Source organism: Peromyscus eremicus, chromosome 7, assembly GCF_949786415.1.
Source record: "Peromyscus eremicus chromosome 7, PerEre_H2_v1, whole genome shotgun sequence".
In the NCBI taxonomy this organism is placed as follows: Eukaryota; Metazoa; Chordata; class Mammalia; order Rodentia; family Cricetidae; genus Peromyscus; species Peromyscus eremicus.
The window spans coordinates 74,194,288-74,219,663 of NC_081422.1; the positions used below are offsets into that span (position 1 = coordinate 74,194,288).

General features: G+C 43.0%; 1 protein-coding gene across 2 annotated transcripts in view; it reads right to left on the reverse strand.

The window, feature by feature from the left end:
- The window catches only part of Filip1 (filamin A interacting protein 1), a 165,490-nt gene that overhangs the window by 90,793 nt on the left and 49,321 nt on the right, over positions 1-25,376 (reverse strand). For both annotated transcript variants that reach the window (XM_059268278.1, XM_059268277.1), the window contains exon 2: positions 5,358-5,636. In XM_059268278.1, the coding sequence (XP_059124261.1) occupies positions 5,358-5,630 (273 nt within the window). In that variant the 5' untranslated portion in view covers positions 5,631-5,636. The remainder of the gene's footprint in view (positions 1-5,357; positions 5,637-25,376) is intronic.

Consider the following 25,376-nt stretch of genomic DNA (forward strand, 5'->3'; position numbering starts at 1 on the left):
TTATTTGTATGTTAATAAATAAAGTTGCCTGGGGGTCAGAGCTAATAGCAAGCCATAGCAGAGCTGAGCGTTCGTGGCACTCGCCTTTAATCCCAGCACTTGGTAGGCAGAGCTAGGTAGATCTCTGTGTGTTCAAGGATACAGCCAGCATTGGAGACACATGCTCCAATGTGTGTCTGGAGGTCTGTACAGACAGGCAGTGACGAGGCAGTCACGTGGTTGGGTTTACAACCAATGAGAAGGCAGAACAGAAAGTCTATATAAAGACAAACAGACAGAAAGTAGATCTTTTTCGGAGAGGTCTCTTGGCTGAAGAGGCTAGCTGCAGCAGGCAGGTAAGGCTCTTAGCTCTAATCTCTTGGCTTTCTTCTTTGCATTGGTTCTGTGTTTCTTATTTAATAAGACGGTTGGTTACATCTATAGCATATATATTAACCAAGTTTAGTAACAGTCACACTAGAAGGTAGGATATCCCCTTCATACATCAGGGACTGAAGAAAGGTCCAGAGTCAACACTCGGAGGGCCAAGCAGCAAGCACAAACTTTAGACCAACAGCTGTGGAGCCTGAATGGGACCAGACTAGGGCCTCTGAATTCGGGAGACGGTTGTATAGCTTGGTCTGTTTAAGGGGCCCCTGGCAGTGGGATCAGGATCTTTCCCTGGTGCATGAGCTGGCTTTTTGGAGCCCACTAGCTATAGTGGGACACCTTGCACAGCCTTGATGCAGGGGGAGGGGCTTGATCCTGCCTCAGCTGAATATATCAGGCTTTGCTGACTCCCCATGGGAGGCCTTACCCTTTTGTAGGAAGGGATGGAGGGGTGTTAGGGGGGAAAGCCTGGGGGGGGGATCTGTGGTTGATATGTAAAATGAATAAAAAATTTTCTTAAAGAAAAAAAATCTACCACATTTCTCTGCAAGATTTAGCTTTCCGCCGGGCGGTGGTGGTGCACGCCTTTAATCCCAGCACTCGGGAGGCAGAGCCAGGCAGATCTCTGTGAGTTCGAGGCCAGCCTGGACTACCAAGTGAGTCCCAGGAAAGGCGCAAAGCTACACAGAGAAACCCTGTCTCGAAAAACCAAAAAAAAAAAAAAAAAAAAAAAAAGATTTAGCTTTCAAGTCACACTGTTTACATCTCTTAAAGAAAGTTCAAAACAGAGAAAAGTAATGTGGCAATTTTGAAATAAAGAGGTTAACATGTATATTCTAAGGACCTTCATTGTGTGAAACATGTTTTACTGCTCAGCTAAAGAGGGAAGTAATCAGCCCCTGCTGCCATGCATGAGTATGTACTTCAAATTTAAATTACTCTTAACCATTCTTTTTTTCTAAATTCCTAGATTTCTGATAGGCATGACTCTCTATTTCTTTAACTTCCTTTCATGCTTAGAATTCCTGGGATCATTTTGGAAAGCATTCCCAGTGATTCAGTTTATAAAGCCAAAGAGGGCTCCCGCCCTCCTCAAGCAGAGCTCTCTGCCTGCCTGACTGAAGGACTTCTCAGCTCTCTGACACCTCAGGCTGAAATAAGGAGGATCCTAAGTTTGAAAATATTAAGTGTATGACGTTCTCCCATAATAATGTTCCTCAAATGCTATAAAACAACCACTATAAATGTTTATTTGACGTTCTAAGAATAAATGAACTGCTTTGGTGAGAAAGATGTGCCGAGAATAGGCTTCCCTTCAGTAGATGGAGAAACAGAGACGAACTCAGGAAGAGTATTAAAGAAAATGGCTAGACATTCCAAAAGGGCAGAGCAGAGGGAGCTGAAGTCCTTTGTACATAGTAGACTGTTTCATAAGCCATGTTTGAGATACATCACCCTCTGCCAGCTGCCTAGGGTTAGAGACTGATTTCTCAGTGTGTCAGTGAATGTGTGACGTAGCCTGCAGAACACCGAAGCCAACAGAGTTCTGATATATCATCTAATTGGCTTATCTAGTTTTCTCCTCCATGTCTCTGTAGATGCAGGGAGAAGAGAACAAAACATAACAACAAAGGGAGAAATGATGAGATGCAATTAGAGTGATTTCCCCCATAAAATGTATTGAAATAGATAAGCCCAGGGAACTTAAAATATAAAATGATTTTTTGAGTCAAGAAAATGAATTTATTCATGTTTTGTTTTTTACTTACTTTATAAGAAATGTACTTTTGCCAAGTCTTTTGTGTTGTGGTTTTTATGATGAGATTACTACTTCCTTTGAAGTTTTGTTGATTTTAGTACAGCCAAGTTGACAGGATTCTTAAAAGTGCTATTTTAGAATAAATAAAGGGAAAATGAATCATGGTGCCCAAACAATGGTTGGAGTGTACAGTTTCATTACTTTCAGTTCAGTCTGGAAAATATGTAACTAGTTTTTCAGAGAGTAAAGATGTTCCAATTTATTAGAAAGCACGTGTTACTGGAAACAGTCAAGGACAGAACTGTAATAACAGAAACCAGCTTAGCAACCTTGATGCCAGCAACATTGGCTGGTCCTGGTGCTGAGATGGCGGGCTTGCATCTGCTGAAGCGTGGCAAGGAAAAGTCTGGAAGACGTCTGTCTCTAACAGACTTCATCATTGTCTTGTACCCGTGACACTGTAAGCCCAGTTTTCTGTGTACCACCCTACTTCCTTTGACCTGTAGATGTGTCCCCCTAAAGCTTCCTGCTTCTATCACTTCAGTGAATGCCAGCCATTGAGCAGTGAAAACAAAACCCCCAGACTTGCGTAGTACCCAGCACGTGCCATCTCTACTGGCCCCACATTTAATATTTGCAACACACCAAACTTTGGGCTCTGATCTTACTCTGTCCCTCCGATGAAAGAGAATTCTTCAATTTCTCTTGCTTAAAAAGTATCTTTCTATACAATGTCTTTGGATTGTGAGTTTACATATGAATTTACATGAAGGAAACTCTGGAAATCAAGGGTAAATATAAAGTTCCCGAAGTCCAACCCCATGTGAACATTCCCAGAATGCAAGTGATAAGATGGACAGGATGTTAGACTGTATGTAAGACAAGGAATTTAGATCTATAGCAACTATAGAAAGGGTTGACCCTTCTTGGGCCAGAGGCATAATTGTTTGTGATATAAAGGAGATAGAGTGAGTAAGTCATCTACAGTTTGCATTACAGTCCCAGTATTAGAGAGGACCTTGGGATGTCATCTCTAGAGTAATGAGTCACATGCAGCCAGCCCATAGAGAGATTGGTGGCCAATGGAGGTCTGAGAAACAGCACACCAACTACTCCATGAATGTTGAGCCATCCCTACAGTCCTGCGCTGACAGTAACTTACTTCCCAATGCACAGTCCTGCCTCTTCTCCCAGAGCCAGCCTTTCAGACAGAAACCTTTCCCTTCCCCTGGCCAGCAAGCTTAGCAAACAGCCAGCACATTTTCATCAGCCCACTCACATTTGCTAGTGTGAATGGCTTCCCACTGTTAGCCACAATACCCTCCTCCAATGTGATGGTGCTAATAGAGCACAAATGTCTACTACAAAAACATCTCTACATCTCCAAATCCAAGATCACTCTCCTCTTAAACAAATGTAACCTTGCAAAATGTACATTTACAAATGTGTACATATAGGTTCCTTTGTATGTGTGTGTTTGATAATCTGCTTTGCAATTTAAATCACTATGGAACTCTTTCCTGTTACCCTTCTCCCTGATGAATGATATTGTACACATTTTACTTTTTTATAACTGACCAGGAATCTGTGTAAGTAAATATCCTGTAGTCAAAGAGATCAATGAAAACATCCATCTTTGGGACATCTGTAGACTTTCTTCAGGTTCCCAGGAGTATGAGCTTATCTTTTGCATACGAATCTAGAATAACATGCAGTGCCACTGTGTCCCTAAAAGCCACATGAGTGGCCTCAGAGTCTCTCATGATATAATAGCCTTCTACAGAACAAGTGCCTGCAGGGGCCCCAGATTCACAGTAGGCTGAAATGAGGAGAGAAGATGGTGTTGCTTTGGAAGGATCTGAAGGTGGCACACACACCCTCACCATACTCAGTCCTTAGCAGTCACTGGGGCACCGCACCGCTTAAAAGGCTGGGGTGATCATTTAACTCTACCCAATAAATGTAATAGACAAAACAATGACCACATTTCTAGAAGTGGTGACATTGCTTTTAGTAACGGTTGTGTTCTGGAAAGTTTTTCTTTTGCTGTGAAATTTAAATGATTTTGTTTGGTTGTATTTGCTTGTGGTGTTTAAACTTTAGTTCTGTATGTTTTCTATTTCTCTTTACCCCAGAGGATTCCTTATGTGCACACACACACACACACACACACACACACACACACACACACACACCCAGATGGGAAGAGGAACATAGTAGCCACACTAGCTTAGAGTAGGCTACAGATTCTCTCTCTGATACTGACAGAACCAGCAAGGCAACAAAGGTTTCCCTTCATGCAGTTGCTAGTATTCCCTTGGAGGCTCTTGCAACCTAACACAAAAACAAACAAAGAAACAAACAAACTAAAAATAACAAAAGGGAAAACAATAACTTCATTCTTAAGTCATCCTGTCCTTGAAAAAAAGAAGTTACTATTCCCTTACTGTCAGAAATAATTATCTTAAGCTCAGAAATTTAAAAAAAATTTTTTTGAACTGTTTCCTAAATCCCCCAAAACACAGACCTCTTGGGATGGTCCTGGCTCACGGAAAATAGAACAAGTTGGTGTGGGAAAGCAGAAAGATCACTGGACCAAGAGCTGGGAGACCTGAGATGAGATCTGGACAAACCAGCTTCTGGCTCCTAGCCTTAGCTCCGTTTGTAAAATATGTATAACGATGTCTACATTTTACTGAGGTCCAATGAAGTGGCAGACTTGAAAAAGCATTGGGAAGCTGTTTTGGATCTTCACAGTGTTCTATTATGTTCACTGGGTCTCATCTCCAGTGGACGCAGAACACTGAGGCTGAGAATTACAGAGAAATGAAACAAGATGAAGCAAAAAGCTGAAGGCTCTAGCTTTCTTGCCCACCCCACCCCCCCGAAGAAACACAAAAGTACTAAGGGCAACATGCCATTTTCCCATTCCTAACATTTCTACACCTGTCAATCAGAGCCCTGCCCAAATCGGATAGCCTCTCTCCAGAATCTGAATTAACGATTGCTGAATAATATCACGAAGAAACTTTATGCTTCTAGAGAAGCTGGAAGCTGGAATCAGCACCTGGTCACTTGTCCTTCTTTAAACAAAGAGTTTCTCAGTGAAAACCTGTGCCCACACTAGGATTTAGACAGAAACGAAGAAGATAAGCCCCCTTTCCCAAAGATGCTCGCAGTCCACTGAGGGACGGGAGGATAGATCCTTCAGGAACAAGCCTGACCCTACCTGCAGCTCTCCTTCCATTATACTCAGGAGCTGGATGAGATCCTCCTTGGATAACTCCAGAGACTTCTTGGTCTTTTTTTCACTTTCTCCAGATGGCTTGAGGTGCCGTTTGACAGTTCCCGAAGCCATGACATCATCTTCCTTCCGATTTGCCTTGTTCTTTTTTGCCTCTTCCGAGGGGCCTGTACCAGCAGCATTGCTGATGATGGAGGACTTGGGGCAGGAGACATGCCTGTTAGATGAACTTTCTCCACCTTGGTTTCGCGATCTCATTCCCACCTGCAACACATGAAAAGAGGCATTCTTCACCACCACTAAAACTATTTTTGTCTAAATACTTAGACACTTACAGCAGCTTTACAACTTCACCAATCAAGAGAAAAAGAATAGCTCCTGTTAGCTCCCCAGTAGCCTCGGTGAATACAATATTCAAGTTTCTAGGAAAACACTTGGTTGGTCTTCAGGAAAAAGTAAAACCATCTCAAGCAAGATCAAGCCTGGCATCAACTGTTCTCAGTCACGCTGATCACGTCGGGTACAGGAAGATGAGAATGGCAATGTGTCCTGAGATCTTCCTTCCCAAAGCAGTTTATTAATGAAATAAACACAGATGTGAATTCTCAAAACTCATAGCCAGTAATCCTTAAAATTATCAATGTTGTCAAAATCAATGACAACTGTTGTAGCCCAGAAAAATAAACGTGACTGCAGCATTAGGACGGGACCCTAGAACTGGAGACACAGCAAAAGGAAGGGAGGAGGTCTGAGGGAAGCATGGATGCCGGTCATCAGCAATGCACACACTCTGGCTCACTATTGCAGTCGCGATCCCACACTCACTAAGATATCGGTTATAGGGAAAACAGCGTGGGTTATACAAGAACTCACCACAGCACGTTTGAAATAACACTGAGACTCTACATAAAACCCCTTACTGGAAGATTCACATTTGAAGCACCGCCAGGGGTAAGCTGAATATCACAATGGCGGGAAAATCCTAGAAGGGACAGTACACACTGACAGGGAATTTTATTTTTCCATAGCCTCTTTTTTCAAGGTGGATTTTCTTTATCAGTCACTAACAGTGGTAAGAGTATCAAAAAATTGGGAGAAAATAATCAATTTCAAAATAAAAATTTGAAACAATATTTTCTGGAGAAAAAGGAGAAAGCCACAGCTAAGGTATGAACACACTGGATGGGGAGAACATTCTAGTTATTATATGATGAATGTTTTAGGGCTGTCCCTCTAGCACAAGAGAACAGGACCAACAGAAAAGCTGCAAGCCAACACACTGAGCTCAGAGGCTGGAACTTAAGTCCGTGGAAGAGAGCTCTATTACCCTGGGGCTGTGCCTCAAAACTTGCTTAAGGCCTCCCAAACAGTTCAAGCTAATTGACTGTCTCACTTATCCAGGGGGCCTGATCCAGTTCCATGGGGGCTCCTCAGCTGTTGGTTCATAGTTCATGTGTTTCCACTAGTTTGGCTATTTGTCCCTGTGCTTTTTCCAATCATGGTCTCAACATCTCTCGCTCATACAATCCCTCCTCTCTCTTGCCAACTGGACTCCCAGAGCTCCACCTGGGGCCTGGCTGTGGATCTGGGAGGGTGGGGGCGGGGGATGGGTGGGAGGAGGGAGGACAGGGAATCCGTGGCTGATATGTAAAATTAAATTAATTATAAAATTAAAAAAAATTGCTTAAGGCACAAAATCCTGGGTGAAGCAGGTGGTCTGTGGTAGTTTGAATGATAATGGTCCCCACAGGCTCATACATTTGAATGTTTGCTCCCTAGTTGGTGGAATTGCTTGGAAAGAATTAACAGGTGTGGAGGAGGGGTGTCACTGGGGGGTGGACTTGAGGTTTCAAAAGCCCACACCATTCCCAGTTCATTCTCTCTGCTTTGTGCCTGTGGGTAAAGTGATCGGCTACTGCTACAATGCCATGCCTGCCTACCCACTGCCACGCTCCACACCGTGGTGGACTGTAATCCTCTGAAACTGCAAGCCGCTTTTTCTTCTATAAGTTGCCAGCCATAAAAAGTAACTAAAACATGGCCTTACTTAAAATTCACAGTATAAACAGCTCTTCCCCTGAAACAGCTAAACCACAAGATTTTCATTATTCATTCCAAACAGAATGACTTTGTTACCGGAACATAAATTCCCCTTAGGAACCCAGTCATATTTAGGAACTAAGGAAAGCTTTTAAAAACAGATTTTACAACAGATAAATAAACACAGCATGATATCTCCTTTCAAATAGTGAATATTCAAGTCTTCACATGTATATTGAAATCAACATCTCATGTCTTTTTTTTTTTAAATTAACTCTTACAATGGAATGGACCCTTTTATGGGTGAGCGCGCTCTCTAACTGTAAACAATATGAACTGGAAAAGCATTCTTTGACATTGTCATACTGTCCTCTGACTGACTCTGCGGTTACTTCTTAATTTCAGAGCCTCTTTTGTGCTTCTCTGGTAAAGAAAAAAAATGTTGTTATTTTGCAATGGAAACCAGGGCACTTTGGAGCATGCCTACTGTACAATATCGCAGCTTATTTATGGGCTAACCTAAGTTCCAAGACAACTTTAAAGAAGAAAGGAAATGGGGCTTGAGAGATGGCTCAGCAGTTGCTACTCTTCTGCAGGTGCTGCTATTCTGAGACTTGCAGATGAGGCCCATGAGGTTTAAAAACATAGAATAGAGTTCCCTTAGTCACTCAGCTGGGAAGAGCAAGGATCTGAGCATATGTCTAATGGTGGAAATCAGAGGACAAAGAAAAAATCATGAATGCTCATGAGATAATGTTTTCCTGGTATGCACAATGGAATCAAAGAAATGCATGCATATGTTCCCCTCCACAGGCACCTTCATATAGTAATTGAAATTTGGTTACTAAAGAAAAAAACAAAAACATCTATTTCTAAACCAATGAACTGCAGAACATGTAAAATGATGAATTTTCCAAGACCTTCCTGAGAAACAGTCTGATCTGAGGGTACACGTTATGGAAACAGGACATAAAGTCTGAATGGGGATTGACCACTATATGCATGTATACTGTCTTAAAAACCTCAGAGCGGAACAACAGCAAACATTTAATGAGAAATGGTTAAATCGAGCCCACTGTGCTTGCAAGGAGAATAGGCAAGTGGTAGAGAGTGTGCAGGTAGAGCCCCACAGGCCTTTAATAGCCTATTGCGAGGCTACAAGTTTGAAAACTGTAGGTAAATTCCCTGAAAGAAATCAGACACCTTTGCAACCCTCCATGGCATATCCTCAAAAGAGATTTCCCACAGAAAACAGGTAGAATACACTGAAGATTCACATCGGGTTTTGCAGCTCTTTTTGAAAACTGGTATTATTTGGGGCACAGATTCTTCTCTTTCATAAGCTAACCATACTAACATAGTTCATTAAATACACACTTTTCCTTTCATAGCAACCTGTCAGCAACACAGGGCATGGAATTTGCTGAGCAGAGTAGGAAGAAAGGAAGGGCTGAATACCATTCTGCAACTCCTTTATCTATGGTCCTTCCTCCCCCTCATTCCTCCTGCCTTCCACACTGGGCAGTACCACAGCCCTCAGTCAGATGGGTGGTATCGCGTGAATTACAAAACATAAATACAAATATGTGGAGTTGTTTATGCTGAAATAACAGGCATTTCCAAAGCCTTTGGAGAAAATCCTGGAGACATAGCTCAGTGCTAAGAGCATCAGCTTTTGCAGAGGACAGGTGAGCTCCTAGTACCTGTGTCCTGCAGCTTACAATGAACTGCAGCTCCAGCGCCAGCCTCTTATGGCCTCCCCAGTCACCCCCTACACACACACACACACACACACACACACATGCACACACATCACAATATTCTCTTTAAAAATAAAGAACAGAGGAAAAGAGATAAGTGCTTAACAATTAAAGGTCTATTCCAGTCCCAAGCTTCCTTGGCCCTTCCAGACCCTAACCTCAAACCTTCCCTGGCACACTCACCCTTACACTTGGTCCATATCACATACTCCTTTCCCTGTGATTCAACACTGCTCAAAATATTACCTATCCTTACCGTCAGTAAAAACCTCTTTTCTGCAAAAGTTTGGCTCTTTCTATGCTCATAGGCTTCTCAAGCACCCAACCCCTGTCTGTTTCTGGTTTTGTTCTCTCTATTCATAGCTGCAAGAGCCTACCTAGTATATAAAATGAGAATCCACAATATCATATGGATGTAATTATTTATATTTTTTAATTACTTCATAGAATTATAAGGAAAAAAAACTAACATACAGTAAAAAGGTAACCCTGTCACTACAGAGAAGCTTATGTTTCACAGTGTGGCCTAGTAAAAAGGCCTACAGCCAGTGGAGTGCTGAACCATTACCACAGAACAGTCTTTATTCTTTCTTTCAGAGAGATAAAACAAAAAAAAAAGTGCTTAAAACCAGGGGCAAAAGAAATAGTCGGTTCCAGTTTTATGCCCTCTACGAATCAGGCCATGTTGATGTTCGTGGTCCATGCTGCCGCCGAGAGCCATGATGGTGTCTGTGGTCCACACTGCAGTAGAGGGTGATGTTGACGTCCTTGGTCTGCATTGCCACTGGAGATCACGCTGAGGTGTGTGGTCTGTGCTGACAATGGAGGCCACTGAAGAGAATTCTTATGAATGGTGATAGGGATGCTGAAGTGTAGCTGTTCGTACTTGAGGCTTCTGGCAGGGGTGGGGATGGGGAAGGACTCAGTTATCTTTAAGGGGCTGGCCACCAGGTGTTAGTTAGACTATGCTTCAGTGAGTATAGGGGCAACATAAAGTGGACTTAGGGTTTTTCTTTCTTTCTTTCTTTCTTTCTTTCTTTTCTTCTTCTTCTTCTTCTTCTTCTTCTTCTTCTTCTTCTTCTTCTTCTTCTTCTTCTTCTTCTTCTTCTTCTTCTGTGTGTGTGTGTGTGTGTGTGTTGGGGGACCTCGGTTATAAAGGAGGGGTGGACCTTGGAGGACTTGGAAGTGAGTATGATCAGGGTGCATTATGGGAAATTCTCAAATAGTCAATAAAAATGTTATGTTGGGGAAAAAAAGAGAGAGAAAAACCAACCAACTCACTCCCTCCTTTCTCTGCATCACCAGGTTATTCCCTGTGTGCATCTTGGTTACTCATTTCAATCTGATTGAAACTATCCCAGCCCACAGAATGCTGGAACATCTCTCAGAGATTTTCATCGTCACAGCTAACACTGTTCAGAAAGGCTCCTGGATTTACCCCAAATTCTCCTAGGTTTACCCTAAATATTACCACACTTTTCTTTTTCTCCCTCATTGTCTACATTCTTTAAATCTTCGAAACAATCAGATTTTTAAATTGAAAATGTTTTCCTTCTGCTAGGCCAGATCTAGCCAGACAAGTTGAATACCCCATTAAACAGTCTCATGAATCATTAGAATCTGGGGAAAGAGGATTTTCTGAGCCCCTGCAACCATGCTGTAACCAAAAAGGCCAAAGCAAACACCACGACTGTGGCAAAAGAGAAAAATATTATTTTGCCCCAAACTGTGCCGAGATACTTTAGGAAGTTCTGTTTAATGAGACTCCAGGGTGACAGCGGCAGACCTATGAAAGTTTTACAGGAAAAAAAGGTTTAAAGACTAGCAAGGGACTAGGTCAGGGAAGGCCCATAGAGTGAAGGGAGCAGTGTGGAAATGGAAGAGCGCACACTGTGAGCGTTACACTGAGTGGTAATGGAGGGTGACCTTTCTCAAACATCTTGTCTCCAAATGTTAAGTCCTCTCCATAGTCCTCACCTTGTGCTCAAGATCCTCCATCAGAGAACTGAACTCCCAGTCTTGTCCCCACCCATTTCCTACGTTGATGTGTTTCTGCAAAGACTTGTAACTAGCTACATATCACAGCAGGTACATTTTATTTTTACCTGTTCACAGTTGCTCATGGGGCTAGAGAGATGCTCAGCCGTTAAGCACACTGGCTGCTCTTTCAGAGGACCAGAGATTGATTCCCAGTGCCCACACAGCAGCTCACAAGCATCTGTAACTCCAGTTCAAAGGAATCCGGAAGTCCTCTGCTGGCTTCTAAGGGCATTGTATGCACACAGTGCATGGACAAACACGCAGGCAAAATACTCATACACGTAACATGTGTCTAAAAATGTAAAAATGCATTTGCTCCTGAAATGTATTTAATAAAACAATCTAGTCCAACAGTAGAAGAAAGGGGCCAAGAAAGGGGGTATGAGGAGAAATATGCACAACATAAAACACACACTTTTAAGAAGACTTTAAAAAATAGACAGGAATGTATAAGAAATTACTAATTTGCATAATCATCATCAATATTACTATTATATTTTTGAGACATGGTTTCTCTGTGTAGCCCTGGCTGTCCTAGCATTTACTCTGTAGACCAGGCTGGCCTCAAACTCACAGATCCACCTGTCTATGCATCCCAAGTGCTGGGTTTAAGGATGTGTGCCACCACCACCTGGCTTGCAATATTATTTTTTTTAATATTTTAAGATTTTTATTTATTTATTATGTATACAGAAGAGGGTGCCAGATCTCATTACAGATGGTTATGAGCCACCATGTAGGTGCTGGGAATTGAACTCAGGACCTCTGGAAGAGCAGTCAGTGCTCTTAACCTCTGAGTCATCTCTCCAGCCCGCAGTATTATTTTTAAATAAAAGTTGATAAATGCAAAAAGACTACTCCACCCTCATATTTTAAATTGTTTTATGATGATTTCTCTCTGTGTGTGTGTATATATACACACATGTGCATACCTGTGTGAGGCTGCACTCACACTATGATGAGGGTGTGGAGGTGAGGACAACTTTGAGTGTTGGTTTTCACCTTCTACCATGTGGGTCCCAGGGACTGAACTCAGGTCACCAGACTTGGTGGTTAGTGTCTTTACCCACTGAGCAATTTCACTGGCCTCACTATTGTGCTTTTTAAATCTCCTCCGATTATTGCAACAGGTAGCATTTCGTCTCCTTTATCAATCGTGTGTGTGTGTGTGTGTGTGTGTGTGTGTGTGTGTGTGTGTGTGATGTGTTATATATATTATCTGTTCACGTGGGCTTGTACATGTGGTAGATAACAAGTGTGTACACAACACATGGAAGCCAGATGTCCACATCAGGAGTCTTCTTCAACCATTCTCCAAATTATTTTTTGAGTCAGGGTCTCTCACTGTAGCTTTGAGTCAGGGTCTCTCACTGGACCTGGGTCATTCAGCTAGACTGGCTGACCAGAGAACTTCAGGCATCTGTCTGTCTGAACACACCCCCAAACCCCAGTTTTAGGGTTACAGATATATGTGCTATGGTACTGAGAATCTAAACATAGGTCTTCATAATGCCATGTTTGTGCTGCAGGCACTGTACATATGGTGTTATTACCCCAGCCCCCTTCCTTAGAAATTTTGTACATTTGCTGTTCGTATTACTTGGCAAACATAAAATCTTGAGAATTAATGAGATTTCTTCATATCATCAAAATACCTATTAATAGACATTGCTACTTGATTAAAATACCTTAGATAATAAAATAAAGACTTATAGAATTTATGGCTTCCAGTAAATATTACCAGTTGAAAATCTAGTTAGAATCAAGAAAGACTACCTATGTTCAGACTAACAATTGCCAAAAGCAATGAATGATATTTGGAGAATTTCCTAACACTAAAAAAAGAAAGATTTATTGAAGTTAACACAAGCATTCTGTTGGAAACACAGAGCACTAAATAATGGCACTTATTTCCAATCTCATCTGCAACACTGAAATAACAATAAACAAAAGAAGGAAGACAGTTAATCATGTAAAAGAACCACAGACGAGAGCAGCCATTGATTTCAGAGAACAGAAAGTAGGCACACTCAGGGGTAATGATGTGGACACTAAAATCCTGGCAGTGTGGAAACCAGCAAGACGCAAACAGCTCTCCTTTCCCCAGTTCCTCTGAAGTCAAGAAGTCTGAGCTCCCCTGGGTAAGAGGGTAACCAAGACACCCCAGATCTTGGGGCGCAAGTGACCACAGTGAGAGACAGGGCAGACGAGGCCAACATGAAGCCTGAGCTTCTAGTGGACACTGCTGGTGCCTGTCAACAGTGGTCACTGTCCTTTCGGCCACCTCCAGTCTCCCCGCTCACTGCTGCTAGTACAGCTCCCTCTTCGGCTGCCCTCCTGAGCACACGCCTTCCAACTAACACTTCCTTCATCACAGGCTGTCGGGGTGCGTTCCTGAGGAGATTCTGGTCTTCGTCTTGTGGATTCATCTAGAATATAAACTGTAACTCTTACAAATAGCTTCTGGCTTACCTCCCTAAATCAAGTTGTACACTAACCCCTTCGCCTCTCCCTCTTTAAAACCCAGGACACTGAGGTCCAGGAGCACACTGCCAGTAAGTACAGCAGTTGGGACCAGGACTTGAGTCTCCTTGGGTGTCCTTATAGCCTATTCAAAAATGACACCATAAAGGCCTGGGACCCTGCAGCCTGAGTATCACAATTTGCCTCTTTTACTTGTTTATAGTATCTACTACAGGGATTTGGGGTTTTGTTTTCTCTTCCTTAACATAAACAATGCTATTGTCAATCTATAAAAGAGAAAAGAACTCATCCATTTAGTTATAGACTGATATGTACAATAGTGATGACAGAGTGGCATCTCTGATATGTTTTCCATATATTTCCAACATCAGTGGCTAATTCTTGACCTTTAAATACATTTTGAAATACATTTATTGTAAGTGTATGAATGCTTTTTTGGGTTCCTTGTTTCTTTGAAACAGAGTATTACCAAGCCAATCTGGCTGGCTTGGAATTCACTATGTAGTCCAGGAGGGCTTCAAACACTAAATAATCCTCATGGCTTAGCTTCCTGAGTGTCAAGATTACAAGAATGAGCATTATGCCAATTTATGATATTACATTATTGTAAATCTGAAGCCACTGTTACATTCGGCACTGTATATAATCAACAACTACTGACTGATCCATACAAAGGGTAAGGCTCTTCAATGTGCATGATTATGATCTCTGCACTTTTCTGGTGAATTTGGTTTTTATTTTTCCTACTTGACGAAATAATTTTAAAAATGAAGATAGGCAAAATGAGGTATAGATAGTTATTTGCACACATAATACGGCCAGTACCTGGGAAAGCCTTAACTAGAACACAGGACAATCTGGATTCTCGAGGTGCAAGTCAAAGTCTGAAGGGCACCTTATGTCCCCAGGTCAAAAACACTGATACTGAGGAATTCATAGCCACCTGCCACGGGCTGAAATACACCTTTAGGATATAAGGTTCCCACAGCCTCACACAACACTGCCCAATGTAAAAACCTCATTATCTGAGACATTTTCTCTAATTTCAACTCATGTAATATCTTGTTCTTCTAAGAGCACATTCTCTTCCCTTCTTCCCCAAGACTACCTTTGTATTCCATAGTACATAAGGTGCTCCCCACCCTGAGTGGTGGGTGGGTGAGTAGTGGGTGGGTGTGGTGATATTTTATTTGTGCTCTAATAAATAAAGTTTACTTAGAGATCAGAGGAAAAAGCCACCCACTATATTAAACATAGAAGTCAGGCAATGGTAGCACATGCCTTTAATCCTAGCATTCGGGAGGCAGAGATCCAGCCAGATATCTGTGAGTTCAAGGCTACACTGGGAACAGAGCTAGGCATGGTGACACGTGCCTTTAATCTCTCTGTCTGGAGGTCTGTACAGACAGACAGGAAGTGATGGTGGAGAGAGGAAGTGAGATGGCAGCGCACAGAAAAGATATAGGCCTGGGTATACAGGAAGTAGCTCTCTTTGGCTGAGGATTTCTAGAGGTAAGAATATGGATGGCTTTTTTCTGCTTCTCCAATCTCTCAGTTTTTACCTCAATATCTGGCTCTGGGTTTTTTTTTTTATTAATAAGACTGTTTAGCAGTTTGTCTTACAGGTGGGTGTTCATGGGTGTGGAGGTCAGAGGTTAAGCTCTGGTGTCCTCCTCAATCACTTTCCCACCATGTTTTGAGGCAGAGTCTCTCACTGACCCTGAAGCTCAGTGACTGAGCTGAAGTGTCTGGTCAGTGAGCCCCAGGAAGCCAAGTGTCTCTGCTTCCCTCAGGCAGGGATCACAGGCACCTGCTGCCAAGCCTGGCCTTTAATAGGGTGCTGGAGACAAGGGTTCTACTGAGCGAGCCACTCTCCAGGTCCATTGGAAATAAAAGTCTCATACAAGGCCTGGAGACAAACATTTTTATAATCTTGGCCCTCACAGTCTTTACATATAGCCTTTTAAATTGTAAAAGTCGCTGGCACTCCAAAGACATAACTATCATGACAACTAAATATTAGTTGAACCACTCCTTCAGTTAACAAAATAAAGAAAAAAAACTCTGGTTTCTAGACGAGCTAATTATTCTATTAAAATAACTGCAAAAATATCATATTATAAAAATGTTTGTCTTATATGAAAAACATTCTTAAATAATTTTATTACATTCTTGAGAAACATGAGGCAAATCCCATTTGACAGCCAGCATTAGCCTTGGTTAGTGAAAGGAATGATGATGTCATTGCCCCATGCTAACAAAGGAGAAAACTGGAAAATGAAACTGACCTCCCCATATGTGCATTGACAATGACTCCATGTGTTCTAAGTGCCTGCATGTGTCAGCTCTATTCACCTTGCAGATGTCTCACCTTCCAAATCCTTAGACTATTTCTTAACGTGACATGGTAACTTCAAATTCATTTGGAATGTAAGGAATAAGGCTATATCTACTTTAAACACCCAGGCTCTGTGCTTTCTAATTGTCCTCAAACATTCCTTAGTATAGATTAGATAAAAGCCTGAGGTGCCCACATATAAAGCCAAACAGAGCTAACTTAGAAGTCAAGGAAGTAGAAAAGGAAAAAAAAATCACTCCCATCAACATGTGTGCTGTGAGGGTAACCATAATCACTTCATTGTCTAGGGTATTGATGATGTTTACCACTCTGACACTAGACCAAGAGACTGTGGCTTCTTCATCAACCAACCAATCATCTTAAACTTAGCTGGTGAGTGAATGAAAATGTTGGTCATAAGATTGGAGAACTTTGTGATAAACTAATGAAGGTCTTTAAGAATTTAACATGTGTAAAATACCACACCCCCAACACAGAAATTTCAGATCCAGCATGTGTCCAGGAAGTATGTACATGCCACCACCTTTGCAACAGTTTTGTGAAAGACATTATAGCCCCTAGACACCATTCTTCCCTACCTTGTAGCCACCTTGCCTCAGCTCACCAACTAACACCATAACCTCATGAATCAATAGCCCTGGAGTTTGTGTTCCCAACTGTCCTAATCCTCTTTGCTATTAACTCCTTGGAACCAAAAGGGCTGTAACCCTGCACAAGTCACCTCTCCAAGCCACAATTTCCTCATCTGTAAAATGGGGACAATAAGGTTCAGATACATTACCCATTGTATGAGTACACAAGCTTGTTGTACTCTCTGTGTATGTGAGGGTCCTTCCCGGCAGTATTATGGCAGAAAGCATCACCCTGTGACAAATTAACTGTTGAGGTTTCAGATACCTCTGAATATTGCCATGTCATTAAGTACTAGGGACAGGGCCACTCTATGTTCTGCTGTGAGCGTCTAGGACTAGGATGGGCAAGCTGTGTGTGTAGACAGTAAATACTTCACGCTTTGCAGGCTATATGGCCTCTGGTGCTTCTACTCAGCTCTGCTCCATGCAAGAGGCAATGACAGTCGGTACAGAGGTGACCAGATGTGGCTCAGTGTGATCTTGAGCCCTTACTTTGCCAACCCTGATCTAAACTGTGTCAAACTTGATGGATGGGGTGCGTCTAAGCTGGAGAAGTGCAGTTCCCACCCCTCTCCATCCTGTCCCCAGTTTGCTATGGTTTGGAAATGAGAACAGAACGAGAGAAAAGATAGGGCCGTAAGGACGTCCTCTGTCCCGCCCTCCTCCTCTTTCGGATACACTGCTGAAGGAATGAACATAAAAGGAAAGGAATTCCCGTGAAGTTCTACGGCTACAACTCCAGAGGATTCCCACTGGCACTGGCCCGTGCCGTGAGATACACAAACGTACAATCCAGATTTAGCAGTGTGTGCCTCTAGCACCACTAGGTACTTTTAAGACACACAGAAGTGGCCGACTGCCCAGTAAAAGCTGGAAGGCGGACTGGAGAGGCAGCTGGCTCGCTGACACATGAGTCATCAGTGCAGGGGGCTTTCAGGGTGGACCACCAAAACCGGGGCTGATGGAAGATGCGGGGTGTCTGTGGCAAGGGTGTGAATTGGGAGGGAGCTCCAGAGATGTTAGCAGAGGGAGAGGTACTTCACCGAGAGTAGTGGGGTTGTTTCACCAAGAGTCAGGCCAGGCCGTGACAACAGTGAGGAGCACAGTGGGCTTCACCGTCATGTGAGCCGAGCAGCCACACAGGCCCCTGCTTCTTGAGGCCGATAATTAGTCATTTCCCTTTCTTGCTTTGTCTTTGTTTTTTTTGACATGTATCACATGGCCTCATAGTCACTGGGTGGCCAAGGATCTTTGAACTTCTGATCGTCTTGCCTTTACTCTACAGAGGCCAACATTGTTAAGACCCAGCTTGAAATCTTGACTGTCCTTGGACACCTCCCTCCCACAGTTTCATTTTTCACTAGGCTTTTTAGTTATATAGGCAGCCCTCACAGCAGCCATGACCCACTCTAACCCAGACAAAAGCTGGGCTGTCTGTTATTTCCAGCAGACCCCTCTCCCCTACCACCAATGTACAGGGCTTCATTTACACCCCGAAATACGAAGGAGTGTTTGAGAGAGGAGACTGGAAGACTGAAATGGAATTTTAATTTCATCTCAGACTAAGTCAAGCCGATAATAGTGAGTTTACCAGAAAATATTCAGGTTAACTTCCCCGCCTAAGTAGGCGTTTGGGGAAAGGAACTCAGGAGCGCTAAAGAGCAAAGTTGAAACCAGTCATGAAGAGAGCAAGTGGACTAGGAAGCTGGATCAGTGGGTAAAGGTTATTCCACCAACCTGGTGACCTGAGCTGTCAATCTCTGGAATAAGGGAGAAGGAACGAACTGACTCACAGTTATCGTCTGATTTCCATAAATGTGCCATGGCATGTATGTGCTCACACACACACACACACACACACACACACACACACACACACATCCTGCACACACATATCACACATACTAATGGCAATAATAATTATAATTTTAAAAACAAAGAAAGAAATCAAGTAGTGAAATTGTGCCCTGAGGGTTCTTTTTTGTGGAGGGAGACGTGTCATAACTTTGAAATATGAAAATGGTTATAGTTTAATAAACTGTAAGTATAGATGAGCATGAATGTGAAGTCTTCCTTTGCATATCATCATGCTCAAGAAGTCTGGGGCAGAGCTGGTCCAGCTTCAAGGCCATCAGATCCCTGGAGGACTTGTGTGCACAGACTGCCATCATTAGTAAATCCGTTATAAGCAAATGCAATAGGGCCTCCCACCTAAATGCCCCTCGTGCAACAATTGACCCAAGCAGAAATTTCAGTCCATCCTTTCTTTTAATAAAGGAAGCTTTGGGTGCACTTTGGTAATAGTCTCATAACTGAGAATTAAGTAAATCTGACGTAGAATCACTCCTGAGAGGGTAAGAAATCAGGAGGATGTAAAGACAGAAGGCTACAGCTCTGGGCAAGAGTGTAAGCTTTGAAGAATGATGTTTGTTGCTGCTGCAGGGTTTTTGTTTGTTGGTTGAGCAGGGTCTCACTTATCCAGGCTGGTTTTGAACTCAGTCTGTGGCTTTGTATATCCTAGACAAGCACTCCACCTATGTAGCTACATCCCTATCCCAGGGCACTTTTGAGTGGTGGTATTCAGCTGATCCCTAGGGGATGAGTAAGCTCCTTCCAGCTGAAGCAGAGGGACACAGGGGCTAGGTGTCTGAGGAGGAGCTTTGAAGGCAATGTCAAAATAGAGGACAGGCACATAAAGATCACAGGCCGTGACAAGATTACAGTGGGTAAATAAGTTGCACATCATAAGACTACACTCTGAGTGTGCACTTCTAGCCTTCTGATGGCCCTGCCATCCTGTCATGTCAAGAAAAAAAAATAGCTTTGTTAGGAACCATGGTAACTAAATACTGGGAACGAGGGCAGAGGAAGGTCAAGGAATGTTCTATAGTTACACACCAAGAAAGTACAAAACACAGGTTATTTTTAAGTTTGGCTATCTGCCAATAGTTTTAATGTCTAAAAATTAAGATGTACATAAATAGTAAAGCCTGTTCCTCATGCAGCCATGAGAAAAAATACTTTCCCAGTAATTCAAGACTACCTTATTTTCATCAGCTGCCACTCAAGCCAACAAAAATGCCCAAAGTGAGCATTTTCCAAATTTGCCAGCAGGGAGGGCATCCTTCCCTTCTTCCCTCGCCTTGGGCCGACTCTGTTTTTGATCCACAGGCATGACTCACCAGCCACAGGACGCAAAGGGGCCCGCTCTTCTAGGACTGCGGAGCTGTTTGTCTTCAGTACCCACTTTCTCTCTCCTAATGACACTTGTGGCCACCAACGAAGATTTACCTGACAGCTGTGCACCAGAATGAAGGTGTGGCATGCTTGCACACAGAGTCTCCCCCACCGCACAGTCAGCCATCCTAGGCAGGCCAATCAGCCTGCAGACTGGGGCTCACAGGCCAACTGAGGTAATGGCCCAAATGCCTCTCTGTCCTTCCTCTCTATCCTGGTCCTACGGGAATGTGTCCATCGATTGACAGAAAAATGTCCAAGAGGAAATATAAAAGACAAGCTCCCAAATCACAACCTCAGAAGAGAACTTTTTTTGTGAAAAATCTCTTAAGTTATTCTAAATGAAAGATTGCAACATATATGAACTGTGTAGGAATAGTATAAATAGAAAATTTTTGAAATATTATAAGTAGATTTTGAGTAGGGGTTTTCCATTTATTGATAGATTTTTACCTAAAATATAAAAGCATTGTACATTATGCTTGGTAGAAAGTTTAGACTTGCCCACAGAGTCACACTGTTCTTCACTAGTTTTTTTTCATCTGTTTATTTAAAAACACCAAACCCTATACATGTATGTATTGCTGAAAAGGGAAATTTAGAATAGCTCTTCTTGGTACTTTAACATTAAGTTAGAAAACAGAGTGGATGGCAGTCAGACAAATAGGGTTACTTGTGTGAGCAGATGTCAAAGTCCTCTTTAGCATGTCCACTGGTGATCTGAGAGTGCCAGGCCTTTGGTAGCAGAAGGAAGTGCTGGCGGTTACTGTCTCCAGGGGTTCCACAGTCTAGGAAAACTATTCCAGATGAGAAGGGAAGTCAGAGGCTGAGCTGGAAAAACTGCGGAGATATCTTGCTTCTGCTAGCTCATTGGCTAAATGAGTTATTTCCAGGTCAACTCTTATTTAGTTTATTATAAAAAATGAGTTAATATTCCTATTGCAAGCCAATTCTACAAAAAAAATTTTTTTTTTTTTTTTTTTACGGAGTACTTACCCTGGGCAGGGCACTATAAGTTTTTCCCATAGAGCTTAATTTTTAAGTGTAAGCAATTAAAAACTGAAACCATACTCTGTATTCTAGCCATTGGTTGGTCAAAGAATAACCTTGAATCATAACACAATGGCAACTCCAAAGACCCTGAAGAAAGCTTCATTCACGTTTCTTCAGAAGAAGATTCTCCTTCATTTCCATATTGGAATATGAATGAATGAATAAATTGCTGTTGAGGCTTAATTAATAAAGTCATGACGGCCAGGAATTGCCCACACCTGCAATCCCAGCACTCAGGAAGCTGAGGCAGGAGAATCACAATTCCAAGGACAGCTTCGGCTACATAATGCATTCTAAGCTAGCCTGGGCTACATAGTGATATCCTAATTTAATTTTTAAAAAGCAAATCACATCTAATTCGACACAGATTCCACAGTTTTTGCCTCTTGGTTTCACAGCACAAGAATTAAAACCAGATCCCTGAATTATAGTAACCTGGATGTAAAATTTTGACCTCTCAAGTACGGCTTCCACTTATGACTGAGGACCTCCAGGCTTTACTCAAAAACCCTTAATAGGCCATTTCTAGAAGTCTTCAGGAGGAAAGTGGGGAACTGTGTTTGTTCCTAAGGCTGTCCTGACAGCTAGAGAGACACGCTTTCATTCCCTGGTCTGTTTCTACCACACAGCCTCCATGTCATCACCGAGGTAGCTAAGACACTATCAGTGGTATCAAGGAAGAAAGACTCGGAAGCCCCCAGGGTTTAACTCCAATGCACCCAAACTTCCTACGTGCCCAGCAATGGTAGAGCCAGAAGCTCAACACTCAGGTTCGTGGGAACCACAGGAATAGTAGAGTGGCCGCAGTTAGCCTGAGGGTCTCGGGGGTGGGAACAGGGGCCGCTCCTGAGCTTCTGGTGGGGATGGAAAATCCAGCTGTAGAAAGTGCCCTTAGCCACACACGGGGATTTACTTGGCGGAGCTTTAGAAGATTGCTCCTGGATATCATGAGACGGAGACTTCCTTGTCCTTACACTGCCGTTTAGCGCTGACACAAGTGGGTCTTCCTGACACATTTGGAGTTGTCGTCCTGTGCTGACGACATGAGGGCAGTTTGGTGACGCTTAACCAGACACAACCTTTAGGTATGGGTTTAGGAGGAATAAGGCAAGGAAGGGAGGGAGGGAAGAAGTGAGGAGGGAGGGGGAGGGAGGGAGGGAAACACAAAGACCACTCCCAACATAACTACCCAGCCCTGATCGGGAGCATTTGCAGATCTGAGTGGTGTAAAAACTCCACCATGGCCCATTTCTAGCTACCACCACCCAGAGTTGAGAGAGTTGAACCAACTCATCGCGAGATCATGGCCCAGTGGCTCTCAGCCTCAACTCCCTGCTCTTAATTCTCCGTGATTCCCGAATCACAATGGAGGGTCGCCCACACCTCACCAAGTAAGGCATTATGAAGGCAGTACCAAAAAGACAAGCTTGGCCTGGCTCCCGCTTCCTGCACTGTACCCTCCAGCTGGGATAAGAACAGCTCACACCGACCAGCCAAGCCTCCAAATAGAATCCAAAGTATTATAGTTATTTAAAGTCATATTTCTGTTCCAAAACAATGGAGAAGCACAGAGGAGGAGGAGGAGGAGGAGGGGGGAGTCAGAAGGAAATCGCTGTTCTTTTAAAAGTATGAGACAATAAGCTAGGAAGAAAAATGCTTGATTGTGCATGGACAGACTTGAAACAAACGGTCCCTGTAAAGAAAACAAGCTGGAGTTTGAACTGAAGTCCAAGTTTTGTTCTTGTTTTCCTTCCTTTTATTAGAAATAAAGCTCAGTTCACGAGGATCCTGGCTTGCTTGTCTTCCTCACACCCTGTCATTTCAGCAGTCCTCTTGGCCAGAGACTCCTCACGTGAGAGCCTGGGCCTGTGATATTTCTGTAACAGTTACTGATGTGTTGATGTAGTCAGGGATCGCGCTGTGCTCACTATGAGGTAATGGCCTCAAGTGCAGTCCAAAGAGATGATGTCAAAGATGTGTGTGTGTGTGTGTGTGTGTGTGTGTGTGTGTGTACAAACAAACAGTGACCTTGAAGCTTCCAATGTGTCTAATAGAGCTGTGCTAGCTGGTCAGGGTTTTTCGTGATTTGTGAAGAACACATTTGAGCTAGGAGAAAACTGCCGTCAAGACTAGGAATTAGTCATCAGTAATGTTGGCTAACAGACTATATGAGCATTCCAAAGAAATTAACTAACATCTCAGAAATTAACTGCTGGCCTTTCCCTCAAGATTTCTGAAAACCACTAACTTGTCTTTTTCCTGGGGCTAACCTAGGAGATTTGGGAATAATTTATGGAAAGGGAAGATTTTAGAAAAGCGCCTGTCCTCTTCAAGACTGCCTTAACCATGCGTGTTGTAACAATTCCCGTTCTGTGACTGTGGCACAGTGACCACTGAACGACAGCCAGGATCGCTGACAGGAATTACAGAATATTTGTTTTCAGCTGAGTTTGGTTGTATGCCTTCTAGGGGATCCTTCTGGGTAGGAGACAGTTGTCCAAGATGGTTAATGTTTCATCGGAGCTTATAGACAGCGACGAAGCTAAAAGAACATTGCACCATGTCTGCATCCTCCACCCAGCTGCGGTGGGAATTCAACATCTGCCCTGTGTAGCTTACAGCACACCTTTTCAACAGCAACAGAGGAATGTGTTCAGCTGCGGATTTTGCCTTTTCTCTTTTTGTCCTCCATTATCGTACAGCACAATGACTAGAAAGCTTAAGATAAATTTAACCAAAGTAAAGTGTAAAAATGGAAACAGAAATTATACTAATTTTGTCTGCGTGTGACAGTTTTGCAGCACTCACCACTTTCTCCGTCCCACAAGATCATAAACTGCTTGCAGGCAGAAGCCGTTGGAGTCACTTTTGTGATGACTGAACAGTTAGCACTGGACTTAGAACAAACGAGGGGTGGTCTTTGTGTCCTTGAATTAGGTGAGGGAAAAACCAAACTCAGGGTACACACACATGGCCGCGTGGACACCTTCGCTTTACTCGGACTCCTACAAAGGTGTTTGTTTTTGTTTTTGTTTTTTTGGGTTTTTTTTGGTTTTTCGAGGCAGTGTTTCTCTGTATAGCTTTGCGCCTTTCCTGGAACTCACTCTGTAGCCCAGGGTGGCCTCAAACTCACAGAGATCCACCTGCCTCTGCCTCCCGAGTGCTGGGATTAAAGGAGTGTGCCACCAACGCCCGGCTACAAAGGTGTTTCTTTTCAAGGATTAAATAAACTGAGTGTGAATATGTAGTACAATCTCACAAAAGTTCTTAGACTCCTAGGGCCCTTGGAGAATGAGAAGCTATGGAATCTCCATTAAGATGAAGAAAAAAAGGGGAGAAGGGGGCTGGGAAAACAGCTCCACAGTGGGTAAAGGCACTTGCCCATGGACTACACAAGTCTGACAATCTGGGTTCAATCCCTGGAACTTACATAAAGATGGAAAGAGAGAACCAACTCCAAAGAGTTGTCCTCTGAACTACACACACACACACACACACACACACACACACACACACACACACACACGGCTACAAATCGAGCACAAACACAGGTGCATGTGCACACACACACACACACACACACACACATACACGAATAATAACAATTAAAATGTTTAAATGAAAAAAGATGAAGAACTTGTAAGATGCGCAAGAAATTGTAGAAAAATCAGGAAAACCAAAAAGTGATGGACAGGTTAATAACAAACTAGATAAGTTATGAATGACCTCATCGGGAAAGCTGGAGCTGACCCGTCTTGGGTTGTGAGCAAGCAGCCAACTAACCTGACAGGCCAATCTTACCTTCTCCCCAGATAACCTCTGATGAACGCCTCCAGCTCTCTAAATTCTCCCCCACAGCATGGGTACAGAGGGCCTACCATGTGCCTGTCTACACACATGTGCTTGCTTACACACTGTCCCTGCCTGTGCATGTGTGCCTGCCTATGCACATGCACATGCACACTAACAAAACAGTAGATAAATATAGTAAAGCCTTTTTTATTAAGAATGGCTTAATAAAATTTGCAGTCTATGGAAAGGAGAAAAGCTGAGCTACTAAATACTTTGGGGGGGAATGGATGTTAAGCAAATGTGAGCAGGACAGAAGGATGTGAATCCATGTTCTTTGTCTCTTAAAAGTACGGAACAATAGTTATGATATGCAGATGTGAGGAGCCCCAAGAGTGACAAGGTGGACAGGCACTGGACAGTAAAGGGGAAGCCATTCTTAATAAAAAGGCTTTACTATATTTATCTATTGATTTGTTAGTGTGCATGTGCATGTGCATAGGCAGGCACACATGCACAGGCAGGGATAGTGTGTAAGCAAGCACATGTGTGTAGACAGGCACATGGTAGGGCAGAGAACAGGCGTGGAAGTTGGTCCTCTCCTTTTACC